The sequence below is a fragment of the Anguilla anguilla genome, chromosome 5, assembly GCF_013347855.1.
Source record: "Anguilla anguilla isolate fAngAng1 chromosome 5, fAngAng1.pri, whole genome shotgun sequence".
Classification (NCBI taxonomy): Eukaryota; Metazoa; Chordata; class Actinopteri; order Anguilliformes; family Anguillidae; genus Anguilla; species Anguilla anguilla.
Window position 1 is genome coordinate 65,639,327 of NC_049205.1, and position 12,959 is coordinate 65,652,285.

General features: G+C 40.0%; 1 protein-coding gene across 1 annotated transcript; it reads right to left on the reverse strand.

The window, feature by feature from the left end:
• On the reverse strand, window positions 1-3,300 carry LOC118228393. The gene is made up of 2 exons (XM_035419879.1): window positions 925-3,300; window positions 1-701 (listed from the first exon to the last, which is right to left on the reverse strand). Exon 1 carries the CDS (start codon window positions 3,291-3,293, stop codon window positions 930-932), a length of 2,364 nt encoding a protein of 787 aa, XP_035275770.1. The 5' UTR covers window positions 3,294-3,300; the 3' UTR covers window positions 1-701; window positions 925-929.
• Between the last annotated feature and the right edge of the window lie 9,659 nt (window positions 3,301-12,959).

Sequence of the window (12,959 nt, forward strand, 5' to 3'; positions counted from 1 at the left end):
CTTGAATGTTGAGCATTATCTGTTAAATAGCATTAGTGAGAAAAAGTGAATTATAAACCCTTGACCATTATCAAGCACGCAACCTTTATCAAAATGGTAGGTAAGCTATTTCAACTTGAAAGACTGGTCTTAAAATTATGTTTTAGTAAACTAGCCAATAACCACTAAATTAGTAAGCTAACCAAGAGCAGCAAAAATAGGAAACTGCTTAACCTAAAATATAAGCCTAGCCAACAAATGTTAATGTTAGACTCTGTGAAAGTCAGCAGTGTTAATATGTCATGAATTCCCATATACATGAGCCGAATGGTATACAGTTTATATCTGAGAGTAGATCATGAACAATTCTGCTGAAGTTAGCTGGCTAGGCAGTTCTAGTTTACTAGTAATTTATCATTCGCTAACAGAGCACACACACAAGAGGTATTATAATTTCAGCTAGCCATTTTGATAATGTTGACCTGTTACTAATTAATGTTCATTACTCTCAGGAATTCAAAATACATTTAACCTGCAATGGCTTGTACAGCTTAGCAGTTAGTCAGCATTATGCATACAAGAATACAGCATTCATGGACTATGCATCCTATTCCTTACATCAAATCCAATCAAAAACCTCTTCCTGTAGAGCCACTCATCTGCAATTCATCTGGCCTTTAACACCCTCTGGTCAGTCCCCCGCTCATGTGTGGCCACTCCCACTGCAGAAAAAGCACAAATCAGTGAACATGAGCCACATATCAAGCACTTCACCAGCTCATTCTGCTTAAAGAACTGCTTGCATGTAGACAGAAAATGTGGAGTTAATTTTTATGTCTTCACATGACAATAGAAATGATCGTTTGTGTAAATGTTTTGGTAAAACTTCTTTTGGAAAAAATATGGCTTTTTATCCAAATATTTCTGTGAGATTTTGGACGTTACCTTTTTTACACGGATCTGGTGACTTGTTTCCTGTGGGGATCATTTGGATCAAGGTATCTTTTAGTGTTGATCCAGTGTAGAAGGTTTTGTTGAGTGTCTGGTTTTATTATATCTGTTTTCTTTTCCAGGAGTTTGAACCATGCGTTTACGAATGTTGTTGCATGCTTTGGAAAAGTGTATTTAAAAGTTTCCAATCTGGTCAGACTAATGTCTTCATCCTGAAAATTTTTTCGCAGCATAAATGTTGGCATTGCACTTAGGATCGTCAGTTTGAAGGTGCCCTCAGCATCATCCCTGCTCATGGTTTGAGCCAATAACTTCTTGAGCTCTGGAGATCCTGCAGTTGGGAACTTATTATATCGCTCATATGGTGCGTAAACAACTGGAAGTTGACATTTTGCATGTTTCGATAAGTCTGTTGCGACCTCAAACATTGCATTAGTTAATTTGCTCCCTGAATAAAAATTTTCTGCTACCAGTACAGTGTTCTTTGGTGGTTGACTATCTCCATTAATGATTATTCCAGTTGGTATTGCGTCTTTTCCAGGAGATAGCCACTCTTTGTTGATTACCGCAGTCTCACTTGTTTGCTTCATCATATTCATAATTTTTTCTTTTATGGTTACTTTGTCGTCTAATGCTGAAACTCCCTCTGATATGAACCAGGACCCTATTATGAGTTCTTCAATCCATTCTTCACGTTGGATAAAAACCTCCCAAAGTTTTGGGTCTTCCTCAAGGGCCTCAGCTTCTTTAGATCTCAGGTCACCTGCTGCATCAGCAATGTCTTTCTCACTGGCGCCTGGATTCATGCCATGTGCCATAGCGTGATACAGGTCGCCTTTTTCTACACTCACTGTCTTGCCATCGATGACCACATCATAATGTCCATCTGGGTGTTCATCACTTTTGGGTCTATAGACAAGTGTCACAGTTTGACTGGCATCTTCATTTTTGGGGTCCAGCTCCTGCATTTTGGTCAGCTTTCCATCTTTTCCCTCTGTTAAGATCACAACTTTAGTACCAGTGACGTCTGAGAGGATATTGATATCAGCAGTACTACCATTTGCCTCTGAATCCTTGACCTTTTCTGCATGCAACTTTGCTTGTTCTGCTTGCACATCTCCTGGCATGTGTTTACCATATGTACCCTCCTGTGAAGCTGCAATTAGTTTCTCAGTGTCCTCGGTTTTTAAGCCTGAGCTCAAATGATTTGAAATAACATCATTTACTTTGCCTTGAGCAATAGAAACCATATGACTGGAGAACTTCTGGTGAAACAAGTCAACTAAAGCTTTTGCCAGTAAAGTGCCGATGCTGTCAATTATTTCCTCCCTGAAGCCATTCAGCGTCTTATTCTCTGAATCGGATAGATCACTTGCCTTCACTTTCTGTTGTAAACCTTTTTTCTTATGAAACCCTTCCAGCCCTTCACACAGACCTGTGAAGTATTTGCCTGAGAGGGTGACCACTGCTTGTACAGCATCTGCTGCCAGTGCTCCCATATGGGCCACTTGGATAGCAGTCAGAATGGCTTTTGTTTTTCCTCCAGTGTCTTCCTTTACAGCATCAAGCACATTGTAGATGGATGAGCTAAGCTGGTTCTGCCAACTAAGGTCTTCAGAATATGGTGCTAATGCAGTGGTGCTTAGCTCTGTGAAAATGGACAATAATTGATTCTTCATTATGTTGTCTGTGAAAAGGTCATTAAATTCCTGTTTATTGTCAATGTGAGAGAGTATAACTGAATCTGTTATTGCACGCAGGGGATCCTTTTCCATATTGGACTTCACTTCGTCATTGATTCCCTTTTTCACTGCCTTTTCTATTTCCTCCAGTATTTTGCTAATTATTTCATTCTCTGCCCTCTCAATTCCATAGGCGGCTGTTTCCTCAACAATTTTTTTAGCAGTGACTTTTACTGCATTCTTCATATTGGTCTTCATAGCAACACTAAAGCCCTCTTTAGCCTGACTGGCAAAGAACTTCGGCATTGCCTTTAGCTGTTTGCCAAATCCCTTCATTAATGTTTTAGCAGCTTTGAAGCCCTTTGAAACCAGCTTTCCAATTCCAAACCCAATGAGAGAGACGCCAATAGAAATGGCTTTATCTATTGCCCATGATTGCCAGCTGAATTCTCCTGTTATCATAGACTCTACGCCAGTGATACAGTCTGAGATTCCTTCAGCGATGAGCCCCATACCAACTTGAGCTAGTGTCCCAAATGTAAATGCAGTGAGCAGTGCCCCTGCTACAATCTGTGCAAGTCCAAGAAAGAACACCACCAGAGCTTCCCATGGGAAACGAGGCTCCTCTTCCACAGTAAAGATGTATTTCAGACCTCGATCGTAGAGATTGAAGGTTTCCATTTGGAGCTCTTCTTCATCATCTGACACCAGAGTAAAAACTGGAGCTTTCTTTGCAAGAGCATCTCTCCCCTTTCCTTTAATTTCTTCCAATTTCTTGATGGCATCATTCATGTTTTTATCAAGATAACTGAGCATGTTACACTTGGTGGAGTACTGTTTTTCAAGGCTGCTTTTCTCACTCTTTGCAGATTTGGGAGCTGACATTTTTATAAAGTTCAGACCTGTCATGCATTCCTCACTAAGGTACTTCAGAGACTCTTTTGCCTTCTTCAGATCATTTGTGGCTTGAGTGAGATAATCACCTGATTGCTTCTTTATAATGCAGTATGAGTGGTTGTAAAATGCTATAGCTGCCCAACTCTCATCTAGTGCTGTGGCTTTTTTAAAGAGTCTGGCACTGACATCCCATTTTTTGTCCTTCATTGCAATATTCCCAAACTTGACGTAGTGATAAATACTAGAAGAGGGGGAATTCTGACTTTCAGTCTGCTTTTTTGCAAATGCCAAATCAGCTCTCAAGCTCTTCTGCAGTTCATGTCTCTTCAACTGTTCAATTTCTTTGGAGTGTGTTTGTAGCCAAATCCCCCAATACTCATTCATGATGGAGACAATAGCCTTCTGTTCATCTTCTTCTGTGCTGTTATAAATCACTTTAAGTGTTTCGCAGTATTCAGAAAACAAGTCTTCTCGCAGTTTCATTTCATCAATGTCCTTCTGCATGTCCTGAACCTTCTCTACTGCAAGACTATTCCGAATGTTCTTAGCTTCCTCCATAGAATATACTGTCCTGTAACACTCTTGTAGATGATCAGTAGACATGATTATCTGAGCCGATCCAGGGTTACCTTTGCGTGCGGTTCGCCCAAAGGCCTGGCGTTCCACTCTTTCATTCTCAGAAAGGAAGGAAAGGATCACAAATAATCCTCCATTTTTATTCACGTCTTTGGTGACTTTTATATTTGTCCCACGCCCTGCAAGGTTTGTGGCAAGCACTACATCACCTGGATTCAGTTTTTTACGTATTTTATTCAAACTGTCCGAGTCACTGCGTGAGTATTGTATGATTTCACCTGGGATGCTGTCTTTTAGCTCATCATATAGATCACTAACTCTATTGATAGTTTCACAGATAACCAGGGCTGCTCTTCCTCCTCTTTGGGAATTTGAAGTAATTTCATCCAAAAGCACCCGTTTCATTTCTGATTTCCATTCTTTAGTTGAGGACTTGAGAATACCTTTAACCTCAAATAACTTTTTCCTGCTGAATGATGGCATTTTGCAGGCAGAGAGACTTGGATATTGGTTATTCAAAAACATCATGTCTGATCTGCTCCCAAGTGTGCCTGTCAATCCATATATTTTTCCATTGTACTTTTCAAAAAATGAAACATTGGAAACATAGTTTGTCACTGCAGTCATTGTGCTTATTTTAATTTGGTGTTTAATCTCAACAAATTGTTGCAGACCTTCACCCCATTTCTTATTCAGTTCTATAGTACCTGTAGCTTTGAAATCCACCGGATAGATATGGTCATCTTCCACAACATATTCCTGCCCTTTTTTCAGCCTCATGGCTAGAAAGGCATTTTGAACCCATGTTTCTGCTTTATGTTCTACCAGACCTTTTAAAAATCCAGGGATATTGATTTTCTTTTGATTGTTTTCGCATGGAGTGTAGTCCAGTTGACCACAGATTAGTTCTGCAATGGGATTGACGAGAACGTCTTCTGAATCATAGAGAGGACAACACAAGCCATCGCGTATAACAAGAAATTTCAGGTTTTGAATGACTTGCTTGTTCTGGCTAGACTTCCTAAGGCTAAGTGATCCATTGTCATCTAAAAGGTAGACTGTAAACCCATAGGGGACGTATTCCTCAATTTCACTGAAGAAATTTATCTGAGCTTCCACACTCACATTTTTCAGTTTTTCAAGAATTCCATCTTTTTCAGATTTGTAGATTTCCTCTGTAAATCCTTTTGGGACAATGCCGCATTCTTCAGCAATCTGCAAAATGTCCATTGGGTCATCGATTTCAGTTCCCTCTGTGTCCATTGAGTCAAATATGGCCTTGTAGAATGAAGCGGGGGGACCACCTATGAGTGTCTCGTATCCTGCTGACAGGAGACTATACTGGCATACATGGCCCCAGATCATGGTCAGAATAATGTTGAGGTGCTGCATGGAGACCATGGAACTGGACAGGTAGGTCACCTGTATTCCCTGGTCCAGAAGCAGCAAGTCCACTTCATCAATGATGATGCACTTATAGCCGCGATCGGGTCTCACATCCTTCATCTCAAATGTCTGGCGGAGGTGATCTGCAGCATAGGTCTCCACAGTTCCATAGATTATATCCTTCTGGTAGCATTGCTTTCGATCTTTATCTTTAGTTTTATTAGTGTTTGTGTCCACTGTGAGGGCAAAATAGCTGAAAAACTCAGTACATTCTTCTGCATCCCTTTGACATAACACTGGAGAGCTGGACAGCACATCTACCTTTTCACCCCTAAGGGCACGCAGTGCTGCAAACATAGCTACAACAACAGACTTCCCTTCTCCGGTGCCCATCTGTAGGAGCTTTCCATTGTTAGCCAAGGCTAAAAAGCACCAGCTTGCCATTTGAGTGCCTCTTGGCCACCAATAGCCCTCAGCTATACGATGGTGTACAGCATTGCATAAGACAGCCAGGATCTCTTGAAGGTCTTCAGTTTTCATGCTATGGCTCAGACTCCGAGCTTGGTTTGCATCTGCATGGTTTTTAATGTCACCAGTTTTAATCAGTTCCTGTACATGCTTTACTATGGTATATGATTTCTCCAGTGTTTCTTCATCGAGGTCTTTCATGGCCCTTATTTCATAAAAGAGGGCCTCAAGACTTTTTTTCTCTCCTTTGAAGCTATTTTGCAAGTGCGTAATTAGATCCTGGGTTCCTGATGAATCTAAGAGCTGAAGGAGAGATTGGTTGTTATCATCTTTCCACTCTGAAGATAATTGATATGTTGTCATCAAATGTAAAATCTTCGTGATTGAAATAAAGCCTTCATCCTGATGGTGGGCAGTTAATGATCCAAGGAGTTTTAAGGTCTCTTTTGGTGGCCAAAGGCCCTGAGCTACAAGATTTGAGACAATCTGCAGAATTTCTTTTGCTGTACTTGAAGCTTGGAATTTCATTGCACTAGCAAGTAAACTCTCAAAACACCATTTGACTATGGGAGAATCACTGTTTTTTTGTTTTTCTGCTTTGCCAACAGCTTTCGTCATAGCCTCAAGAAAGGTAAGAACAAAGGCATCTGTTGATGGCAATTTCTTTCCTGTAAGTGTTTGTGAGAGGTTCATAACTTTCATGTCTACATTGTCCTTTAGGTCAGTATGGAGCACATTGAATATTTCCATAATAAATCTGTTCCTCAATTCGTTTCCTTCATTGGAAAGTTTACCCATGAGACTTTTCAATACCTTTGCCACAGAGCCCAGGGTCTTATTCTCCTTGAGCTTTGAAAATGTCAGATTATGGCCAGCACTGAGACATCCATTTTCTATGATAAATCCACGAATATGCTGAGGGCATCTTCCTTCCATCACCTCTAAGCTGTATTGAAAGTAATCAGTGATAAAGTCTTCAATGCCACCATACACAATGTCTGCTTCATAAATATCACCATATGAATCATTAGTTTTCCTCCTGTTTGTGTTGAGTGAAATTCCCAGATGCTTGTAGAAGTCGGACCACTCCTTGGTTTCCTGCTCTGAAAGAGCCCCAGAGCTCAGCACAATATCCAGTTTGTTTCCCATGCAGATTTGCATGGCTGCTATCATGGCTGTAACACATGCATCTTCTTCAAACCCAACCATCTTTGGTGGTTGACTTTTCTCAGCGAACACTATTGCACACCAGCTTAACATTTGACTCCGGGATGGCCACCAGCCTTTTGTGCGGAAAACTGCTTTGCACAGCTGAGTCAGGATTTCTTGGATATGGTCATCACCAATGTTCTCAATTTTGTAGTCTCGTTTTAAAACTTGTCCATCTGTTGGGTCATTTTGTGAATGCTGAAGGGTGTTCGAAGTCAGGTTTGTGATGTTCAGTACCCTCTTTATCACAGATTCATCCAAATTCCAGTACTCTATTAATCCTGCTAAAGCTTCATAATTGTCCAAATCTTGGTTTTCAAGGGTCTCCTGGAAAATTGTATAAAAATCTTCAGGACCAGACAAGTCAATAGCTTCAATGAGAGATCTTTCGCAGTTATCTTTCCACACTGGAGATACATCATACACTTGCAGTAAAGTCAGGATTTTTGTTATTGAAGCATCCTCTGTATATTTCTCTGACAATAATTTGAGGAGAGTCAGTACCTCTGTGGGGTTCCATCCATTTGTTTGCATAAGACTGAGGTGCATTTCAGTGACTTCTTTGTGGGTTTCTTTGCCATTGAGATGTGTGAGTATGGAAAACAGGACCCTTAAACACTGGATTTCCATCCTTAAAACAAAAACTGAGGCCATTCCAACTACTTTCTGAAGTGACACTGTGAGAGTGCAGAGGAAGTTTAGAACAAAGCAAGTCTCAGCAGAAAGGTCACCCTCAGCCCATCGTTTGGCGATGTGTACTGCATCAGTGCCTGAGTCATCATGGTCAGTGAAAAAATGCACAAGGCTCAAATACAGGGCTTGAGTGAGCAGGAAATTCTCAAAAATATTATCTGCTGATTGGCTGATGTTCTGCACCAGAGACTGCACATGATTGGAGACACTTTGCAGGGAAACTCCCTCAGATGTCCCCAGAGACAGGGTACACAGCTGTGTGATAAATACCTGTGCGTGCTGTAAGGTTCTGAGTGGTGGGCGAGCATTTGTCCATTTCTCAAACAGAAGGCTGTCCAGGGCCGACATAATCTGTCCCAGCTGACCATCTGCCAGGTGGCTGAGACTGAGGGTTGTAACTTGGGTGTCACATTGGGATGAGAGGACTTCTAGGAAGTCGTCACTAAATTCATCTGGCTCCTCAGGTGAAAACTCATCCAGCTGCTGTTTTAATACAGATTGCTTACGCTCAAATTCCACTGACTTTCTGCTCAACTGCTGTTGCTCCTGTTGCTGTTCAGCACGTTGTTGTGATTGCTGCAGTCTTTGGCTCAGTTTTTCTCTTCTTTGCTGCTGTTCCTGCTGTCTCTTCTTTTCTTCTCTTTCCCAGATTTTCTTATAAAAGCAGTCACTACAGAAGTACTGAGAATGACCCATCTGCCTGAAGTATTCACCTCCATTGAACACATATACAATTCTGTTATCAATAGTGCGTTTATAATAATCTGAGAACGCTTTGCAGGGAGGCAGTACTGAGTTACACCTGTCACATCTCAGCCTGTCGCCCATGTTGGCTTCTGTTGGTTGTTTGTTCCCCATTTTTTATTCTTCTTCAGCTAAGCTGAGGAATAGTTTTGCAAAGTATTTTTCTGAAAGATATAAAAAATTGTTCATGTTAATTTTTCAATGAAAATGTCATTATTTACACAGCATTCATTCATCCAGTAAATCAAATTATCAATTAGATGTCGGTGGGATTTTAATAGCAAACAGGGAAAGTGACCATTTCACAGGCTAAGAGAGAGGCAAGCCTGGGTTATGTTTCTAAAAAATCCTGTCTGAGAAGTAAAATTCAGATGGGAGGAGGTTAAGTGCTATTAATCGTACCACCGATGCCCCCGACCACAATAAGACAGAGATGGTGTAAGAGTAGCAGCCAACAAAATACTCAAGTCTTTGCAGTGAACATTTTATTAAAGATATACATAAATATGAATGAATTATTGTAATTCTTGTATTTGCAATCATATTATTTGCTTGTAATCATTATGATTACTGATACTGTCTGCTTTTTGTCAGCACCAAGACCAACTCCAGCACTTCAGCTAGCTAAAGCTGTAGTTTACCACATGCTACAGGCTAATTTGCACCATGAATTTCATTACAAAACAACTAGAATGTGGGTGATGGGTTCTCAAAAGAAGACACCAGTGTCCAGGGTCATGTGACGAAGTATAAATCAGGCTTAAATGCGCACTCTTCTTGTCAAATAAATACATACAAATGACTAAATAAAATAATTATTGCCTTTAGTAAAGCTTTGCCCCTGCACTTTATGACTATCTGTTTACTCTGTTTGCACCAATTGCCTGAATACGCTGTCACTCTTGTGAACAAATACTATCCATCTGACTCCACGAGTGAGGCTGTTGTTTATGAGAACGAGTTGGTATCAGCTATGATGTCTGCTGTGTGGAACATACACAAAGTGGAATCCAAAAGCAACCCTACGGCCACTTGCAACATTTGCAATGCTAGTGTTTCAAAGGGCGGCATTAGCACAGCTTCTTACAATACAACAAATTTGATAAATCATCTGAGGAACCTTGAAGCATTGATTAAAAAAAAAAATCTACTTGGACATTTTGGATGTTATGTTAAAAACTGCAGGCTGCACATAGGGCTTTTGATTACTATTCAGTATTTGAATGTTATTCAGCCTTTAACACTTTTCTGTGTTCATGCTCCCAGTAAAAACAGTGATAGTGAAATTGATTAGAATTTTGATTGATCGTATTTTGGCTTTAACACCTAGCTGCTTCAGAGTCTGTAGCCCACCATTTGATAATGGTGCATTTGGAGACCATAAAACAAACATTAATATTGTGTAACTGTGTTTAGGCCTATTCTTTCTGAAGCTGATTATTTATTTTTTGTAAAATTTATCTTGCTTGCCCAGGTAATTGTTTTACTGATTTTAAGATGAGCTGGGTGTTTTTGTGCACAGGCTAGATGTTGAATAATTTTCAAAAGAGAAATAACCAAAAATATCTGTATCATATTTATTAATTAATTTATTTATTTAACCTTTATTTAACCAGGAAGTCTCATTGAGATTAAAATCTCTTTTTCAAGAGAGACCTGGCCAAGGTAGCAGCAGTAGGCCTACACAATAGTTACAGACAGTACAACAGTCAACTGAACATACAACAATACACAGAGACAGCTATTCAGTGTCGAGGAACACATAGCATTTCAAAAACATTTACATTCCTCAGTTGCAGTATTTTGTATGAGACTTTTAAAATCACCCAGAGGTATGAGATTAACTAAATTCAGCTCTTCCAAAAAAAAGCTAAAAAAGAAAAATTCAAAACTGAAAACAAGATATTTGGTCAAACAAAATTACAAAGTAAATGTATTTTTTTCTGATATTAGTTTGAATCGTACAAATTTTTGTATGATTGACTTAGATTACATATTTTTTCTTTAAACTTTTCCATTTTCAGTTATGTTTTTTTGTTTCAATAAAATTTTGGTTGCATTTTGTTCTGAAATATAAATAAAATATTTCCTTAGGAAATAATGATAATGATGATTACATTACATTACATTACATTACATTACAGGCATTTGGCAGACGCTCTTATCCAGAGCGACGTACAACAAAGTGTATAACCATAACCAGGAACAAGTATGACGAAACCCCTAGAGAGAAGTACCGGTCCAAGTACAGGGAACAACCGCATAGTTCAACTTGGACCCTGATGGTTAAACTGATTAACACTAACAACGAGAACGGCAACAACGCAATCTATGGAAAAATAAAAATAAATAAAAATACAAGTAGTCGTTAAGACAGGCGCATCAACTAAGTAACCTATGAAACAGCTGCCTAGTTACAACCCTAAGTTTAGTCATTTACAGGGGGGAAGGGAGGGATGGAGAGAGGTGCAGCCTGAAGAGGTGGGTCTTCAGTCGTCGTTTGAAATGGTTCACAGTCTCAGCTGTTCTGACCTCCACAGGGAGGTCATTCCACCATCGTGGGGCCAGAACAGACAGGAGACGTGTTCTGGAAGTGCAGGTGCGAAGAGGGGGAGGTGCTAGGCGTCCTGAGGTAGCAGAACGGAGGGATCTGGCTGGCATGTAGGGTTTGAATATCTTGTGAAGGTATGCTGGGGCTGATCCCTTGACTGCCTGGTATGCTAGGACCAATGTTTTGAATTTGATGCGAGCTATAACAGGCAGCCAGTGGAGGGTAGTGAGCAGGGGAGTTACGTGGGAGTGTCTGGGGAGGTTGAAGACCAGACGAGCCGCAGCATTCTGAATGAGCTGCAGGGGTCTGGTGGCAGATGCCGGTAGTCCAGCCAGAAGAGAGTTGCAGTAGTCCAGGCGGGATAGAACCATTGCTTGGACCAGGAGCTGGGTTGAGTAGGTGGTGAGAAAGGGGCGGATTCTGCGGATGTTGTATAGGAAAAATCTGCATGCCCGGGTGCATGCCTGAATGTCCATTTTTGATACTGTTTTGCTCTGCAGAAACACTTCCTTGCTTGCACTGCAGCAGGCAGTAATCATGCACACAAGGGGTTTATCCAGTCCAGTTCATCCAGTAAACAATAAATCACAATGAATGACAATAAACTACACCTAATGTTAGCATGTAACAATAAAGGCAAACTATCTAACTGCTACTACTATTATATTTAGCTCCTGAGGGGTCGAAAAGTCAGAAAACCTCCAGTCAGAAAGAAGGTGGCGGAATTCCCTAATGTTTCCTAGCCAAGTGCTAAACCGAGGAAAAAAGTAGAAAATTTGGCCCATTTGAGTGAGCAGAGATGACACTACTCTCTCCTTCTAGGGCGCTGGCCTGACCCTCATGTGTTGCCAGGAAAATGACATCTCACTATGCCATTTCCCCCACCTCTAATCCAAAGTTCATATGATATGCATTCTAATGTTGATTCATAACATCAATGCCAATCTTTTGCCTTAGAAATTCCTTTTATTATTTAGTCCTGCTTATTGAAATATGACCTATACATTCTTACTAGTAGCTTATGCCTTAAAATAGTCTATTCCTGGGAGAGAAAAAAAAGTTTTATTTTGGGGAAAAAATATGTATCTCTAGTACAGTAGATACCCAAGTTTAGGTGCAACTTTTTCTCACAAGGAAATTCCATTTCTGTTCATTTAAATACAGATGATTGCTAAACATAAGCATACAGTACCAACTGTACCAGCATATCCGCTTGTGTGCATGATTACTGCCTGCTGCAGTGCAAGCAAGGAAGTGTTTCTGCAGAGCAAAATTGTATCAAAAATGGACATCATTATTAAACTTTGGAGCAGAAATTTCTCACATTTTTTATTATATACGTTTGCAAGTGCTAAATGAACTTTTATTTGGTGGAAAACCCTTGACACTTTTTTTTGATTGCATTTTGTTCTGAAATTCAGAACAATGCAACTAAAATTTTCCTGGAATCAAAATACATTACATTTATTTGGCAGACTCTTTTATCCAAAGCGATGTACAAGTCATTGCTATTTAGTAAAATTTATATTTCAGAACAAAATGCAACCAAAATTTTATTCAGTCATTGCTATTTAGTAAAATTCTAGCTAAGTTAGTTGATAAGAAGTGATTCCACTTCAGGTAGTTCTTTTACGTGTTGTTTATTGCACACATTAGTTAAAAGTACCTTTTTTTCCTCTCCAGTTTCTGCTGCTAGCTGTCTGGAGCCACCTGTGCATTTTTTTTTTGCCATTTTTTCCCCAATTTAGTCGTTATACCAGTACCGTGTGTATCATGGTCCTGGTCCATGCGCTATACTCTGTTGGTCTAGGGAGGGTGTGGAT